At 47.8% G+C, this 18,103-nt stretch overlaps 1 protein-coding gene across 3 annotated transcripts; it reads right to left on the reverse strand.

Annotated features, from left to right (window-relative positions):
- Positions 1-2,251: 2,251 nt before the first annotated feature.
- On the reverse strand, positions 2,252-17,041 carry mideasa (mitotic deacetylase associated SANT domain protein a). Of its 3 annotated transcripts, XM_046291175.1 has the most exons (14): positions 16,589-17,041; positions 15,788-15,880; positions 13,991-15,553; positions 11,241-11,438; positions 8,822-9,170; positions 8,482-8,551; positions 8,093-8,238; positions 6,940-7,043; positions 6,647-6,722; positions 6,265-6,353; positions 5,956-6,099; positions 4,227-4,346; positions 3,307-3,482; positions 2,252-2,823 (listed from the first exon to the last, which is right to left on the reverse strand). In XM_046291175.1, the coding sequence occupies exons 3-14, from the start codon at positions 15,536-15,538 to the stop codon at positions 2,571-2,573; spliced, it is 3,273 nt and encodes a 1,090-aa protein (XP_046147131.1). In that variant the 5' UTR covers positions 15,539-15,553; positions 15,788-15,880; positions 16,589-17,041; the 3' UTR covers positions 2,252-2,570. The 3 variants fall into 3 exon arrangements, with proteins under 3 accessions (XP_046147131.1, XP_046147133.1, XP_046147132.1); XM_046291177.1 differs by having other exon boundaries at positions 11,241-11,435; positions 13,991-15,880; positions 16,589-17,040; XM_046291176.1 differs by lacking the exon at positions 16,589-17,041 and adding an exon at positions 16,146-16,500 and having other exon boundaries at positions 13,991-15,880.
- Positions 17,042-18,103: the final 1,062 nt, after the last annotated feature.

The raw sequence follows: 18,103 nt of genomic DNA on the forward strand, positions 1-18,103 counted from the left end.
CTTGCTGGGGCTCTCTCGTGCCGTCCCTGGGGGGTGCGTCACCTGGGTGGGTTGATTCACTGTTGTGGTCGGCCTGTCTGGGTTTCCCCCCTTTGGGTTGTACCGTGTCGGAGATCTTTGTGGGCTATACTCGGCCTTGTCTCAGGATGGTAAGTTGGTGGTTGTAGATTTCCCTCTAGTGGTGTGGGGGCTGTGCTTTGGCAAAGTGGGTGGGGTTATATCCTTCCTGTTTGGCCCTGTCCGGGGTGTCCTCGGATGGGGCCACAGTGTCTCCTGACCCCTCCTGTCTCAGCCTCCAGTATTTATGCTGCAGTAGTTTATGTGTCGGGGGGGCTAGGGTCAGTTTGTTTATCTGGAGTACTTCTCCTGTCCTATTCGGTGTCCTGTGTAAATCTAAGTGTGCGTTCTCTAATTCTCTCCTTCTCTCCTTCTTTCTCTCTCTCGGAGGACCTGAGCCCTAGAACCATGCCCCAGGACTACCTGACATGATGACTCCTTGCTGTCCCCAGTCCACCTGGCCATGCTGCTGCTCCAGTTTCAACTGGCCTGGGCCCTAGGACCATGTCCCAGGACTACCTGACATGAGGACTCCTTGCTGTCCCCAGTCCACCTGGCCATGCTCCTGCTCCAGTTTCAACTGTTCTGCCTTGCTATTATTCAACCATGCTGGTCATTTATGAACATTTGAACATCTTGGCCACGTTCTGTTATAATCTCCACCCGGCACAGCCAGAAGAGGACTGGCCACCCCACATATGCTCTCTCTAATTCTCTCTTTCTTTCTCTCTCTCGGAGGACCTGAGCCCTAGGACCGTGCCCCAGGACTACCTGACATGATGGCTCCTTGCTGTCCCCAGTCCACCTGACTGTGCTGCTGCTCCAGTTTCAACTGTTCTGCCTTATTATTATTTGACCATGCTGGTCATTTATGAACATTTGAACATCTTGGTCATTTTCTGTTATAATCTCTACCCGGCACAGCCAGAAGAGGACTGGCCACCCCACATAGCCCGGTTCCTCTCTAGGTTTCTTCCTAGGTTTTGGCCTTTCTAGGGAGTTTTTCCTAGCCACCGTGCTTTTACACCTGCATTGTTTGCTGTTTGGGGTTTTAGGCTGGGTTTCTGTACAGCACTTTGAGATATCAGCTGATGTACGAAGGGCTATATAAATAAATTTGAGCTGAGCACAGGCAACATCCTAGAGAGAGAGGTTGGACAATAAACAGAATAGACCTGAGCACAGGCAACATCCTAGAGAGAGAGGCTGGACAATAAACAGAATAGAGCTGAGCACAGGTAACATCCTAGAGAGAGAGGTTGGACAATAAACAGAATAGAGCTGAGCACAGGCAACATCCTAGAGAGAGAGGCTGGACAATAAACAGAATAGAGCTGAGCACAGGCAACATCCTAGAGAGAGAGGCTGGACAATAACCAGAATAGAGCTGAGCACAGGCAACATCCTAGAGAGAGAGGCTGGACAATAAACATAATAGAGCTGAGCACAGGCAACATCCTAGAGAGAGAGGCTGGACAATAAACAGAATAGAGCTGAGCACAGGCAACATCCTAGAGAGAGAGCTGGACAATAAACAGAATAGAGCTGAGCACAGGCAACATCCTAGAGAGAGAGGCTGGACAATAAACAGAATAGAGCTGAGCACAGGCAACATCCTAGAGAGAGAGGCTGGACAATAAACAGAATAGAGCTGAGCACAGGCAACATCCTAGAGAGAGAGGCTGGACAATAAACAGAATAGAGCTGAGCACAGGCAACATCCTAGAGAGAGAGGCTGGACAATAAACAGAATAGAGCTGAGCACAGGCAACATCCTAGAGAGAGAGGCTGGACAATAAACAGAATAGAGCTGAGCACAGGCAACATCCTAGAGAGAGAGGCTGGACAATAACCTGTTGCTGACCAAGACGACATTGAATGTTCCTGAGTGGCCTAGTTACCGTTTTCACTTAAAATCGGCTTGAAAATCTATGGCAAGACCTGAAAATGGCTGTCTAGTAATGAGCAACAACCAACTTGACAGAGATTGAATAATTTTTTAAGAATGTGCAAATATTGTACAATCCAGGTGCGTAAAGCTCTAAGAGACTTACCCAGAAAGACTCGGCTGTAATCACTGCCAAAGGTAATTCTAACATGTATTGACTCAGAACTGAAAATACTTATGTAAGTGAGATATTTCTGTATTTCATTTTCAACACATTTGAAAACATGTTTTCACTTAGTTATTATGGGGTATTGTGTGTAGACGGGTGAGAAAAATAAATGTAATCCATTTTGAATTCAGGTTGTAACACAACAAAATGTGGAATAAGTCAAGGGGGATGAATACTTTCTGAAGGCACTGTAAATGTGGTTCCCTTAGACGCAACACCTCCCTGGGTGTTGTAAGATCTGATCGTCTGTGCAGCACATGTGTAATGATGACCTGGAACACCTCCATCCTCAATCTCATTGATTCAGGTACAAAGATTATTTGTACTCGTTTGTTTTTCTGGGAGTGGGATATGTCTTTCATTCCCTCTCAAGCCCCCCCTCCCTCCTCCCCTCTCTCACTGCCAGTCCTCGTCCTTTTCATCTTCTGTCTCTGAAGGCACATCCTCATCACTGACCTCATCCTGTTCTCCTGCTCCATTCCCACCCCCGTTCCCATTCTGCATAACCTCTGCTGCCTCCCTGGCCCGTGCCTCCGCCTCAACCGCTCGCTGCTCCTCCTCCTCTTTGAGTTTGAGTGCAGCTTCCTTCTTCTCCCGCTCAGCGTGGCTCTTCATGTGGGCGCTGCGGCTTTTCACCTTGTAGAACACCCTGGAAGTCAAAAGGTCAGATAGATACATGGACGATTGAACCCAGAGAACTATATAGAGAGAGAGACCTATGGCTCTGATCGAACCTACAGCCACACAGGTGACGTTCCAGGTCACCTATTTTTGCAGTTGTGCATCTCGGAAGATTGCTAAAGTATATCAATGTGGTTACTGAGACGTAAACTCTTCTCCAGGTGTTGTAAGATCTAATTACCTGTGCAGCTCGACTGCAACTAAGACAACCTGAAACGCTACCAATGGCCATTGTCTCCATTGTTGCCACACTAGTCTGAGATATGTCCAGCGAACACTGGTCTCTAAGAGAGATGCCTGGTTTATAATACTCTTGGTCAATCCCTGTCTTTCACCGTTTTCTTTCACTCAATTAAAAATTGTCGGGGAAAAGTATTAATGGTGGAAAATGTGTATCTTTATGCAGATCATCTAAACATAGTCTTAAAGGGACACACACACACACACTGACCTGCTACACTTCTTGCAGGGGAACACGCCCTCTGGGTCGCCGGGGGGCTTTGGGGGCGCTCGGCTCTTCTTCCCCGCCTCGGGACGAGGTTTTCTGGCTGCAGAGGGAAGGGTTGGATGGGGAGGACCAACCTTGTGTACAGCATCCTGGTCCCTGCGCCCGAGCACTGCTCCTGTCTGGTGGACCCAACATTCAATTATTGTGTTTGTCTAGTATACCAAATCAAAATCAAACCAAATTGTATTGGTCATATACGCGTGTTATGCAGATGTTATTGTGGGTGTACTTGTAATTTAAAAAACAATGACATAAAAAAAGAATACTGCAAAGTTTCCTTAGAGCTAGAAGCACGGCAGCCCTCTGTTGGCGTACCAAAGTACCAGTGTTGTACTGTCCTGTTGGTGAATCAGTCTGTTAAACCAGTGTTGTACTGTCCTGTTGGTGAATCAGTCTGTTAAACCAGTGTTGTACTGTCCTGTTGGTGAATCAGTCTGTTAAACCAGTGTTGTACTGTCCTGTTGGTGAATCAGTCTGTTAAACCAGTGTTGTACTGTCCTGTTGGTGAATCAGTCTGTTAAACCAGTGTTGTACTGTCCTGTTGGTGAATCAGTCTGTTAAACCAGTGTTGTACTGTCCTGTTGGTGAATCAGTCTGTTAAACCAGTGTTGTACTGTCCTTTTTCAGGACCCTGTCTTTCAAAGATAATTCTTAAAAATCCAAATAACTTCACAGATCTTCATTGTAAAGGGTTTAAACACAGTTTCCCATGCTTGTTCAATGAACCATAAACAATTAATGAACATTGGTCAAAGGACATATGATAGCAAGTATAAATAGATAAGGGATAGATTTAAACATGGTACAAAGAGGTTTAAAAATCATTTTTAAAAATGTAACTTCAAGTGAAAATGAGCACTTACATTGTCGTGAACCTGTAGTGTCTGAGTAACCCTGGACTGGTTGCAATCTTGACCCCTGTCACATGACCCTTCCCACTTCCTGTCAACTTCTTCCTGACTTGGTTTTGATCCCTGAGAGCTCTGTGAAAAAGAGACAAATAACACAATAAATGGTCATCTTAATAAAATGTTACTTTGTAATGTAAAGATATTTTTATGAACTCATGAACAACTTGTTTTATAATAAACTCAGCAAAAAAAGAAATGTCCCTTTTTTAGGACCCTGTCTTTCAAAGATAAGTCTTCAAAATCCAAATAACTTCACAGATCTTCATTGTAAAGGGTTTAAACACACTTTCCCATGCTTGTTCAATGAACCATAAACAATTAATGAACAGGCACCTGTGGAACGGTCGATAAGACACTAACAGCTTACAGACGGTAGGGAATTAAGGTCACAGTTGTGAAAACTTAGGACACTAAAGAGGTTCTCTGAAGAACACCAAAAGAAAGATGCCCAGGGTCCCTGCTCATCTGTGTGAACGTGCCTTAGGCGTGCTGCAAGGAGGCATGAGGACTGCAGATGTGGCCCGGGCAATAACTTGCAATGTCCGTACTATGCGACGCCTAAGACAGCGCTACAGGGAGACAGGACAGACAGCTGATTGTCCTCGCAGTGACAGACCACGTGTAACAACACCTGCACAGGATCGGTACATTGGACCATCACACCTGCAGGACAGGTACAGGATGGGAACAACAGCTGCCCGAGTTACACCAGGAATGCACAATCCCTCTATCAGTGCTCAGACTGTCCGCAATAGGCTGAGAGAGGCTGGACTGAGGGCTTGTAGGCCTGTTGTAAGGCAGGTCCTCACCAGACATCAACCGCAACAACGTCATCTAAGGGCACAAACACACTGCTGCTGGACCAGACAGGACTGGCAAAAAGTGCTCTTCACTGAAGACTCATGGTTTTGTCTCATCAGGGGTGATGGTCAGATTCAGGTTTATCGTCGAAGGAATGAGTTACACCGAGGCCTGAATTCTGTAGCGGGATCAATTTGGAGGTGGAGGGTCCGTCATGATCTGGGGCAGTGTGTCACAGCATCCTCGGACTGAGCTTGTTGCCATTGCAGGGAATCTCAAAGCTGTGCGTTACAGGGAAGACATCCTCCTCCCTCATGCGGTACCCTTCCTGCAGGCTCATCCTGACATGACCCTCCAGCATGACAATGCCACCAGCCATACTGCTCATTCTGTTCTTGATTTCCTACAAGTCAGGAATGTCAGTATTCTGCCATGACCAGCGAAGAGCCCGGATCTCAATCCCATTGAGCACATCTTGGACCTGTTGGATCAGAGGGTGAGGGCCATTACCCCCAGAAATGTCTGGAAACTTGCTGGTGCCTTGGTGAAAGAGTGGGGTAACATGTTACAGCAAGAACTGGCAAATCTGGTGCAGTCCATGAGGAGGAGATGCACTGCAGTACTTAATGCAGCTGGTGGCCACACCAGATACTGTCTGTTGATTTTGATTGACCCCCCCCATTTGTTCAGGGACACATTATTACATTTCTGTTAGTCACATGTCTGTGGAACTTGTTCAGTTTATGTCTCAGTTGTTGAATCTTGTTATGTTCATACAAATTTTACACATGTTAAGTTTGCTGAAAATAAACACAGTTGACAGTGAGAGGACATTTATTTTTTGGCTGAGTTTATTTGTATTCATTAACTAAAGCCTTACCTTAACATCCACTACTGCCTCTGTGTGTCTATCTGCTGGGGACTCTGCAGGTCCGTAGGTAACGCTTCCACTGTGACTGATCTTCACCTGTTTCTTATGCATGTAGTAGAACTCCACACATTGGGCCACTGTCTTTGTTTGCACCTGTATACGGATAGACAAAATGCACACGCACACAGACACAAATAGACAGTTATTAAAAGGTTATTCATTTCTTATAGTATTCCCACTGTTTGCCCAGGTGGTACTGATTCATGCTATGTGGTGAAAACGTCATGGCCGACATGGCCTGGTTAGAAGTGAGCGTACCAGTTTCTGCACCATGAAGAAGTCCTTCCTGTAGGTAGAGATGCCTTTATTGAAGAAGCGCTTCTCTGAGGGAGTCCAACTGTCTGATCCTGGGGGGGGATTATTCACCATTCTGTCAATAAGGCCTCACAGTGTGTGTGTGTGTGTGTGTGTGTGTGTGTGTGTGTGTGTGTGTGTGTGTGTGTGTGTGTGTGTGTGTGTGTGTGTGTGTGTGTGTGTGTGTGTGTGTGTGTGTGTGTGTGTGTGTGTGTGTGTGTGTGTGTGTGTGTGTGTGTGTGTGTGTAATTTGGAAGTGAATGAATGGCACTACCCCCCTCCATTTCCCCTTTAACAAGCACACTTTTGAGAAAGAAGCAATTGAGGAAACAAAATGTCTTCCCACCTGAGTAGTGATAGTCTGCCAGGTGGTGGCCATCAGAGAAAACGGGCTCCTTGAGCAGCAGGAACGCCAGGGTCTCCTGGGGAGAGCAACACAATTCATCACCGGTACTATCTAGTGCACTATTTTGACCAGGGGCCATAAAGGCTCTAGTAAAAAAAATATAAATATTTAAAAAACACACTATAAAAAGTTAATAGGGAGCTATTTATGAAACCTGGGAGAAACTAATTTGCCACAGAGGGGATTATCGTGGAATCACTGGGTTAAATCACTGTGTGAGTCACCCTACTCACAAGGACATTTCCCCCGCACTCATGCAGACAGTGGAGGGCCAGCTCCTGATTGGTGCCACCGCCATACAGAGCACTGGAGCAGGCCAAGCTCATCAGGTCGTCCACTAGGGGGAAAGAGTGAGGCAATTTTGAGGTAGGAAGACAGGGAGTGAGAGGAGGTGCAGGGAGAGAAAGAGAGAGCGGGGGAGAGAAAGAGAGAGAGCGGGAGAGAGAAAGAGAAAAGAGAGAGAGCGGGAGAGAGAGAGAGCGGGAGAGAGAGAGAGCGGGAGAGGGGGAGAGAGAGAGAGAGAGAGCGGGGAGAGAAAGAGAGAGAGAGCGGGGGAGAGAGAGAGAGAGAGCGGGGGAGAGAGAGAGAGAGAGAGCGGGGGAGAGAAAGAGAGAGAGAGCGGGGGAGAAAGAGAGAGAGAGCGGGGGAGAGAAAGAGAGAGAGCGGGGAAGAGAAAGAGAGAGAGAGCGGGAGAAAGAGAGAAGAGAGAGAGAGAGCGGGGGAGAAAGAAGAGAGAGAGAGAAGAGAGAGAGCGGGGAGAGAGAAAGAGAGAGAGAGAGAGAGCGGGGGAGAGAAAGAGAGAGAGCGGGGGAGAGAAAGAGAGAGAGCGGGGGAGAGAAAGAGAGAGAGCGGGGGAGAGAAAGAGAGAGAGCGGGGGAGAGAAAGAGAGAGAGCGGGGGAGAGAAAGAGAGAGAGCGGGGGAGAGAAAGAGAGAGAGCGGGGGAGAGAAAGAGAGAGAGCGGGGGAGAGAAAGAGAGAGAGCGGGGAGAGAAAGAGAGAGAGCGGGGGAGAGAAAGAGAGAGAGCGGGGGAGAGAAAGAGAGAGAGCGGGGGAGAGAAAGAGAGAGAGCGGGGGAGAGAAAGACAACAAAAAAAGACACCGAAAGCAAAACGGTCAACATTTTGCACTACTTCAGGACGTTACAGCCCAAGTTGTTCAAATGTGCCTACTTCGACTTCCATACAAAACCTTTTTAAAGTCAGCTCTGTATGCCTCACACCACAGAGCCATGCCGAGCTGAGCCGAGCCAAGATGTACTGAACTGGCCTGACTATGCATTCAACAGAGTTTCTGGAACCACGCCAGAACCGTATGGTTCGGGTTGGCCCTGTTCTGTGAAAACGGTATTAGATTACTATAGTTTTGAGTAAGAGGAAGTTTAATTACCGGTCTCCTGCTCTGTGTGGCGTAGCAGGGACCCCTTCATGGGGAGCCAGACCAGGTCAGCCTTGTGCTGGTCCCACTGGGTCAGCGAGCGGTCACACTGCAGCTCTGGTACCTCCGCCTGGTACTGCAGGCCAATGTTAATACGCCTGGGGGTGCGGAGAGGGAGAGAGGGTCGGAGGGAGGTAGGTGGTGGGGAGAACGAGGGAGACAGCGAGCGGGTGGAGCGAGAGAGATTGTGGGTTTGATTCCTGGGGCCACCCATATGTAAAATGTATGCATACATGACTGTAAGCCGCTATAGATAAAAGCGTCTGTTAAATGGCATATACATTAGAACTGCATCATAACGCATTATACCGGAGTTCAGTGTTACAGAGGTTTGTGCTCACGGTTCAAAGCTGACAGGTGTGGCGTCGGTGATCAAAGGGAGGACTGGGGGCGTGATGTCTGTAGAGCTGGCTGGAGAACACAAATTAACACAGCACCTTTAGGATGCTACCATCTGGACAGAGGTATATAGAACAGAGAAACCAATCTGGACAGAGGTATATAAAACAGAGAAACCATCTGGACAGAGGTATATAGAACAGAGAAACCATCTAGATTTTTATTTTACGTAATAACAATAGAGGTAGGGGACAACTAGGAGACAGAGGAGAAAGAGAGAGGGAGGGAAAGAGAGAGAGAACGATACAGCGAGACTCTTCAAGCTTCCGTGACAAGACTTACTGGATCGCAGAAGGCTGCGCGAGGCCGACTTGGGCGTGTTGGGTGGCGGCTGTAGGGTCTGGTTGCTGGCGGCGATGGAAGACAGGAAGGTGGAGAAGTAGAGACCAGAGCCTTCGCGCACCGGCGACAGGATGGGCGGCGGGGTGTAGGGCGGCAGGGTGAAGTGGTGGTCGGGCAGGCGGATGGGCGACCGCAGGTGGCTCTGGTAGGGAGTGATGGCGGAGTAGACTGAGGGGGCGATGAACGTAGCCAGTTTGGGTGGCGGGATGAAGAGGGGCTCGGGACGAGGCCGCCATTTGTGCTTGGCCAATTTCCCATCGTCGTCCTGACCAGCATCGCCCTCCCCGTCCTGGTTGGGTGAGATGATTGTGAGGAGTTCAGTGATATTTCAGAGAATGACAAGGACAAATAGACAAACAACCAACTGCATTGGTTCAGTGGAAGGTGGGAGGGAGATTATGACTTGTGTGGGGAAGTCACTAGAGAGGACAGAGAAAGGGGAAGTCACTAGAGAGGACAGAGAAAGGGGAAGTCACCAGAGAGGACAGAGAAAGGGGAAGTCACCAGAGAGGACAGAGAAAGGGGAAGTCACCAGAGAGGACAGAGAAAGGGGAAGTCACCAGAGAGGACAGAGAAAGGGGAAGTCACCAGAGAGGACAGAGAAAGGGGAAGTCACCAGAGAGGACAGAGAAAGGGGAAGTCACCAGTGAGGACAGAGAAAGGGGAAGTCACCAGTGAGGACAGAGAAAGGGGAAGTCACCAGTGAGGACAGAGAAAGGGGAAGTCACCAGAGAGGACAGAGAAAGGGGAAGTCACCAGAGAGGACAGAGAAAGGGGAAGTCACCAGAGGACAGAGAAAGGGGAAGTCACCAGAGAGGAGAAGTCGTTAAATAATAACGTTGTGAAACCACATTGAATGTTTTTGGCCTCTACATCAAAGTGGCTACATTGAGTCCTATTTTTTATTTGATTTATTTCACCTTTATTTAACGAGGTAGGCCAGGTGAGAACACCTTTATTTAACGAGGTAGGCCAGGTTAGAAAACCTTTATTTAACGAGGTAGGCCAGGTGAGAACACCTTTATTTAACGAGGTAGGCCAGGTGAGAACACCTTTATTTAACGAGGTAGGCCAGGTGAGAACACCTTTATTTAACGAGGTAGGCCAGGTGAGAGAACACCTTTATTTAACGAGGTAGGCCAGGTGAGAAAACCTTTATTTAATGAGGTAGGCCAGGTTAGAAAACCTTTATTTAATGAGGTAGGCCAGGTTAGAAAACCTTTATTTAACGAGGTAGGCCAGGTTAGAAAACCTTTATTTAACGAGGTAGGCCAGGTGAGAACACCTTTATTTAACGAGGTAGGCCAGGTTAGAAAACCTTTATTTAATGAGGTAGGCCAGGTTAGAAAACCTTTATTTAACGAGGTAGGCCAGGTTAGAAAACCTTTATTTAACGAGGTAGGCCAGGTGAGAACACCTTTATTTAACGAGGTAGGCCAGGTGAGAAACACCTTTATTTAATGAGGTAGGCCAGGTGAGAACACCTTTATTTAACGAGGTAGGCCAGGTGAGAACACCTTTATTTAACGAGGTAGGCCAGGTGAGAACACCTTTATTTAACGAGGTAGGCCAGGTGAGAACACCTTTATTTAACCAGGTGAGAACACCTTTATTTAACGAGGTAGGCCAGGTGAGAACACCTTTATTTAACGAGGTAGGCCAGGTTAGAAAACCTTTATTTAACGAGGTAGGCCAGGTTAGAAAACCTTTATTTAACGAGGTAGGCCAGGTTAGAAAACCTTTATTTAACGAGGTAGGCCAGGTGAGAAAACCTTTATTTAACGAGGTAGGCCAGGTGAGAAAACCTTTATTTAATGAGGTAGGCCAGGTGCGAACAAGTTCTCATTTATAACTGAGACTTGGCCAAGATAAAGCAAAGCAGTGCGACAAAAATAACAACATCGAGTTACACATGAGATTAACAAATATACAGTCAATAGCACTATTGAACGATAGCGCATGACAATCCAACCCATTGTGGAGTTAAGGCCTAATTTCTACATACTAAAACATGTCCCCCCAGCAGGTCATCAGATCTGGGTTCAAATAGTATTTTTATTTTTTTCATATACTTTAACTGTGCTTGATCGAGCTTGCCTGGCTGGCACAACAGAACAAACAGAAAAGGGCAAACCGCACCCACCTGGAACTCCAGGCAGGCTCAAACAAACACTCAAAGTATGTGAAAGAGAGCAAATACTATTTGAACCCTAGTTTGTGTTCATTAGGCACTACAACAGAAGAAAACAGTGGGGAACTATGTGGACTTGTCCAACAAAGAACACTAAAATGCTGCAAAACATTTTTACTACGCCTAGCCTAATGAATACAACCAAGGTCTGCATGCCACAGGACCTACCTGGCTGAAGATCTCCGAGAGGGACTTCCTCAGTGAGCGGCGGCTCGCTACAATGACCGAGGGCTTGTGTTGGGGCTGGGGTGGGAGCAGGGCGTGATGGCCCGGAGGGCCTGTCTGACCCTGGCGCACTGGCACAGACACGGGGATAACCAGGGGCACCATACCAGCTTGTCTGCCCATAAGACCCTCCCCCTGCTGCTGGGGGGGGGGGGGTAGAAGAGGGGAATAACAGAGATAGAAATAAGTAGAGAAAGGAGATATAGATATAATATAGATAATATATATAATATAGACAATATGTAAGGGAGTAGAAGAGAAAGTGGAAGTAAATATGACAAATAGTGAACTTTCCATTCTACATGCTTGACAAATTAAATGAAACTCCCGCAGCAATTGTTCATCTCAGACTGTAGGTATGCATGTCACAGACAATTTATGGACATTGCTTAAAGGCAGTCTTCAGTGTTGCAAGATCCCGTTTCACAAATAGAATCAGGAAAGCACTGCAACCAGTTACTTATGAACAAATGGTTACTGTCAGCTTACAAAACGTATAAAATCCGCAGCTAGTGAAAATACACAACATTAGCAACTACATTCAAGCCAGGCCAGAGAAATACATTTCAAATCTAATTCATTTGACTACAGTAAATGCCTCAAAACGGCACCATTGAACTCCACCCCACACAGCCAACTCAACAAAAAAATGTCAATAAAAAAAGCTGAAACTTGGGTTTGTGAATAACAGAGGTATGACTGTTTTATTAAGGCACCTGGTTGGGGAGAGAATGTGGAGGAGTTGGAGTCTGCAGGCCACAGCCCCTCCCTGGCTCAGCTGAATGGCTGGGGAGGGAGAGTCCTGAGTGGCTCCAGGCCACAGCCCCTCCCAGGCTCAGCTGAATGGCTGGGGAGGGAGAGTCCTGAGTGGCTCCAGGCCACAGCCCCTCCCAGGCTCAGCTGAATGGCTGGGGAGGGAGAGTCCTGAGTGGCTCCAGGCCACAGCCCCTCCCTGGCTCAGCTGAATGGCTGGGGAGGAAGAGCCCTGAGGAATGTAGAGGTGTGCAGACATGTAGCTGCTTCAACAGTCTGCACCCAGCACACACTTCCTCTCTCTGCAGTCTGCACCCAGTCTCTCTCTGCAGTCTGCACCCAGTCTCTCTCTGCAGTCTGCACCCAGTCTCTCTCTGCAGTCTGCACCCAGCACACCCAGTCTCTCTCTCTGCAGTCTGCACCCAGTCTCTCTCTGCAGTCTGCACCCAGCACACCCAGTCTCTCTCTCTGCAGTCTGCACTCAGTCTCTCTCTGCAATCTGCACTCAGTCTCTCTCTGCAGTCTGCACCCAGCACACCTAGTCTCTCTCTGCAGTCTGCACCCAGCACACCTAGTCTCTCTCTGCAGTCTGCACCCAGCACACCTAGTCTCTCTCTGCAGTCTGCACCCAGCACACCTAGTCTCTCTCTGCAGTCTGCACCCAGCACACCTAGTCTCTCTCTGCAGTCTGCACCCAGCACACCTAGTCTCTCTCTGCAGTCTGCACCCAGTCTCTCTCTGCAGTCTTCACCCAGCACACCCAGTCTCTCTCTTCAGTCTTCACCCAGCACACCCAGTCTCTCTCTTCAGTCTGCACCCAGCACAGTCTCTCTCTCTCTCTGCAGTCTGCACCCAGACTCACCACACTCTCTCTCTCTCTCACCCAGCACACCAGTCTCTCTCTCTCTCTCTCTCTCTCTCTCTCTCTCTCTCTCTCTCTCTCTCTCTCTCTCTCTCTCTCTCTCTCTCTCTCTCTCTCTCTCTCTCTCTCTCTCTCTCTCTCTCTCTCTCTCTCTCTCTCTCTCTCTCTCTCTCTCTCTCTCTCTCTCTCTCTCTCTCTCTCTCTCTCTCTCTCTCTCTCTCTCTCTCTCTGATTTATTCAATAACCAACATGTTTTGCCTTTGAAAAACAAGTCCTGAAAAAAATGCAGCTGCTTTAGTGGGTGTGCCTAAAGGGAAACGTCAACATCATAAATTCCTGACAGCAAGGCAAGGAATCACTATTTTCTCACAGAAGTACAGCATAAGGGGAAGTCCTGCACAGAAACCATCATCTTCCTCTTGGAAGAGGAACAGAGTGTTGCAGTGGTCACAGTGGCAGCAAAGTAGGGGAAAGACAATCAGTTTTCCTGTCATCCGAGGAACTCATCTAAATTCAATAGTCAGGCTGCTGTGTGTGAAAATTCAGCACTTGCAGAAAGATTAAATTAGGAATATATGTATAATTTAACTACATGTACTGTACAATTGAGCGAAAATAGCAGTAAAAGTATTGTTATCTATTAATTTACTCCAATCAGGGGAGGGTTGGTAGGATTCAGGAGTCACATTATTACTACCTTCAGGAAATACATGGGGTATTTAATCAACATCCTTATTTCCCTGGCCCATTGTGTCGGCCTTCGCGTACAGCGACAATTTTGAACACTTGCTGTTCAGAGGTCTATGTGAATGATTGTTTTGTGTGTGTTTCTTTAAAGGATTCTTTAAAGAATACCTTTTGTATTTTGTGTTTATTGGACCGATGATAGAGAGAAAAGTTGATAGGAGGACAATGTTTGAGCAGTGGGTCAGATTCAAACCAATGCTTGCAGCGATACACAGTACATGTGATCCAGACGCAGGGGCTTAGACCGCTGGACTACCCTAGGCCACAATGTGAGATGAACTTGGAACAGGTTGTAGGCCTGGTTGAACTAAACAAAAGAGTGTAAACAAACCTTGGCCATCTTGGAGGAGGGCAGTGATTCCCTCTCGGAAGCCTTCTGGGCCAGAGTCTCCAAGTTGATCTCTTTCGACGCCCTCCTCCTCCGGCGCGTACTCTGGATAACCCCCCCAGTCGGCCCCTGTGTCCCCCCCCCTTCTCGTCTGGCTACCACACCGTTCTGGGGTACCTCTCTGAAGGTCTGGTTCCAGGGGGATAGTGAGGGAGGGTCCACGAGTGGTGATAGCCCATCTCTGGAGAGACGGCGGGAGCGACGGGGGGCAGCCGGAGATGCGTCTGAGGGTGACATGGGGTCTGATGTGAGTTTTGGGGGGCAGGGGTCGGAGGATGTGCTTGATGGGTCAGCGGACGGGGTCTCTACATCCGGTGTATGTCCCTGTCCCTGAGTCTCCACAGACAGAGGCATGTCCTTCTGAGGGGTTGAGGGGCTAGCTCTAGACGGACAGTTGTCAGGGGGCTGGTTATAACTCAGGAAGTGTTGGTTTGGCTGCTGCTTTTGCTGAGACTGCGGCTGCAGTATTTCCTGCGGTGGTAAACTGTGTGGCGGTTGAAGCTGCTGCTGGTGCATTTGTTGCCGTTGCTCCTGTTGTATTTGCTGCTTGTGATACTGCTGATTCAGCTGCAGTTGGATCTGATGCTGTTGTATTTGGTGCTGGAGCTGTTGCTGCAACTGGTGCTGTTGTTGTTGTTGATGATGCTGCTGATGTAACTGTTGTTGCTGCTTCTGCTGTTGTTGTTGCTGCTGTTGCATCTGAAGCTGCATCAGTTGGTGTTGTTGTTGGGTTTTTGGCTGCTCGTTGTAGCTCAGGTTGGACATGGCCTTGGTGCCCCCCTGGAACACTGGGTAGTACCCAGATGAAAGGTGCTGTTTGGTGGGTCCAAACGCCAGCTGGATGGGCTGCATCAAGGACCCTGGTTGCATGGTGGGGTGAGAGGAGGGGGCATGGGGGGGCTGAGCCTGGAGATCTACACCTTTATGGCCCTGCTGGAAGGCCTGGAGCTGGGCTTGACGCATGGCGGCTGCCGCAGCTTGCTGCCCCCACTCTAAGCCCCTAGCCTGGACTTGAGCTTGGGTTGCCTCCCTGTAAACCTCCATGGAACCTGGAGCCTGTTTCTCTGCTGGCCCCATCTGCAGAGCAGATCCTTCATCGTGGCTCCCTTTGGGGAAGGCCATCTGGACCCTAACGTTGTTCAAGCCGTCCATATACGGGCTAAAGTTCTGCCCCCATGAATTGGTTGGCAGGGGCCCGGAAGCATCCTGAGACCAGCCAGCAGCTTGGATGTGGTCCTGGTGCATCCATTTGACAGAGGCAGTCTGCTGATAGTGTGCACGACTTTGGGGCCCCTTCTCTGGGTTGAAGACCCCAGAGCCGTGGCCTCCAGGCTCCCCTACCCTGTGAGCAGACTCCAGAGCCGGGGGGCCCATACCGCCATAGAAGACATCCCCCGCGTGCTGCACTGTGGGCTCCTTCATGGCAGCTGCAGCCCGATGTTTGCCCCCACTCTTATCAGGGATCACTTTCTGCTGGGGAGGATGACTCATACTATAATCATCAAGCTAAAAAAATATAGAAAAAACAGCGGGTAAAAAAGTTGAGGTCCTTTATATATATATATCCTTTATATATATCCCCAGTCACTTGAGTAAAAAACAAGGACGAGGCCAAGTGTTTCTGCCTACACTGCCTCGGTCTGGGACCGTTGTGTCCTGCTTTGTTTAACGGTGAGAACAGAGGGACTCGGGAGGAAACATAAGTCCTACAGGAAAGAGTAGAGGGCGGAGAACACACACCTCCTCCCTCAAGTCAGATCTGAAGAAGTTTGCTGCTGTTAAGGGTCACGGCGGCCCTGGATCCCCAGATGTCCCTCATTCATGTGTGGGGCCCTGAAAGATAGAGGGTGAGGGAAATGACTGGTAAAATATGTGTGAAGTAAGTGTTCAACAAGCATGTGTGCAGGACAGGCCTGTTTGCTTGGCTCAGAGGAAAGAACTAGGCTAATTATATTTAAAGTAAAATACGTTCGGAGAGCATGCACTGTACAACTATTGGCGAAGCAAAGTATTAATAATGCTGAAATACTTCCAAATCCAATTAATATAGTGACATCACAGACACAAAAGTAGTCGTGTCGGCCCATTATTTACACACCGTAGATGTTGGTTTCGACTGTGATAATAGCAGGCAGAGACAGTTTGAGGCGTGGACTGTACAGAACTGCCATTTGACAACGAGAAATACAGGAAGCGAGAGAAAACAAGTAGAGTCGCTTTCCACCCCTCTCGGAGCCCCCAGTCCCAGCCAATTGGATGCAAATTTCAGGCAACCTTTTGTGTTGTAGTAAAGTATTGTTGCCACAACACTGTTGCCTTCGAAAATTACATACAGTAACAATCTGCGCACGAGTTTATGTGCAATAAATATGGCCAGGCCACTAAAATCACATCGTGGCTTCATTAAAGTCAAACTAAACCTACAAAACACGAAGTGCATACTCCCATGGGATTGTGTTTACAATTGCAACTCCATATTTTGCGATCATGTTGATCGACAACACACGTGATATACCATTAATTCAATTAATTGACACTTACTGTTTCAATATCATTTTATGTATATGACAGCGAGTTATACGGAGCCAATTTCCTTTGGGCCAAAGTCGAATGCATGCAGCTCCACTACGGGATCGTGCGCAACAGATAACATATACTTCGAGTTCGACAACTTTTCTTCAGGCCAATAGAGTAAACAACTTGCATCGAAACCATTCAAACACGGGATTTGGGATATCTGTTGTTCAACCACAAATCCATGTAAGTACAGTGGCTACAATGTTGCACACGGTGAAATAATAACACACTTTCAGGAAAACATGTCCAGCAACTTTCTCCCCGCATCGAGTGTGTACGTACATAAACCATTGATTCCGTTGGGTATGATCAAAATGTCAAGTACATTTGGCTATTTGCGTATTTTTCATAGATCTGTCTGTCAAATGCATTGGCTCTATTGCATTCACTGATACATCAGACTACACATAGCATTTATAAATCTGTGAAGCTGCGCCAACGCGTTAAAGTTCTGAGCTCGTGAATGCTCCGCCTCACCCTTCAACCGCTCAACTGACGTCTGCTGTCCAATCCGATTGTCTGACCACGCCTATATCCATGTCCTTATAAGGTTGTCCCACTGCTTGTGGCATCATCCAGTAAATTGCAGCACACCCTGGCAATGAGGGGATTCGATTAATCTGGCCTGGGCGCCATGGTAGACGTGTTTTGCACAGGTCGAAAGTTGATTTTGCATTCGTTATGAAACCGTCTGACTCCCGGGCGTGAGCCAGGTGCCCCGTTCAAAGCCGGCTCCAAACAAAAGTGACGTAACTAAGCATTAAGTAATAAGTAGGATTCTGTATTTTCACATGCAAAAGTGATTGAGTTTGATATATGCCATTCCAATGAAAACTAGTTTAACAATTCTAACATATATTTTATGGAAAATAGATGTATGTTTCTGGAAGATGCTGCCTTGTTTCTGGAAGATGCTGGAAGACGCTGCCTTGTTGACAACATGACCGAGCGGCGCAGAATATTTGAGATCCTCCCTCACCGCTTTTGAAGATCCCGTCATGGGCCATGGACCGGTACCCCGCAGTTCAGCATAATCGATTCTACCCAGTGCTTCTGAGGGGGATTTCCTTCAGGGGGGCTCCCAAAGGGGTGCATGCACGGCCAAATACATGTGTCTCATTTGGGTAGTACACTAGTACACAATGTCATATTTATTTAACTAGGCAAGTCAAACACATAAGCCCCCGGAGTGCATTTAACTTCTCTCTTTTTGAAAGCGTCACTGCTCAGTCAAGAACATATTCTTATTTACAATGACAGGAACAGTGGGCTAACTGGCATGTTCGGGAGCAGAACGACAGATTTGTACCTTGGCAGCTCGGGGATTCGATATAGCAACCTTTCTGTTACTGACCCAACTCTCTGACCACTAGGCTACCTGCCGCGCCGTCATACTTTGGATATGTGGATATATCATAAAGCATCATTTGAATTTCCAAAGATATCTATTGTAGAATTTTATAGCACAACTAGCATTGA

Source organism: Oncorhynchus gorbuscha, linkage group LG12 (genome assembly GCF_021184085.1).
Source record: "Oncorhynchus gorbuscha isolate QuinsamMale2020 ecotype Even-year linkage group LG12, OgorEven_v1.0, whole genome shotgun sequence".
Classification (NCBI taxonomy): Eukaryota; Metazoa; Chordata; class Actinopteri; order Salmoniformes; family Salmonidae; genus Oncorhynchus; species Oncorhynchus gorbuscha.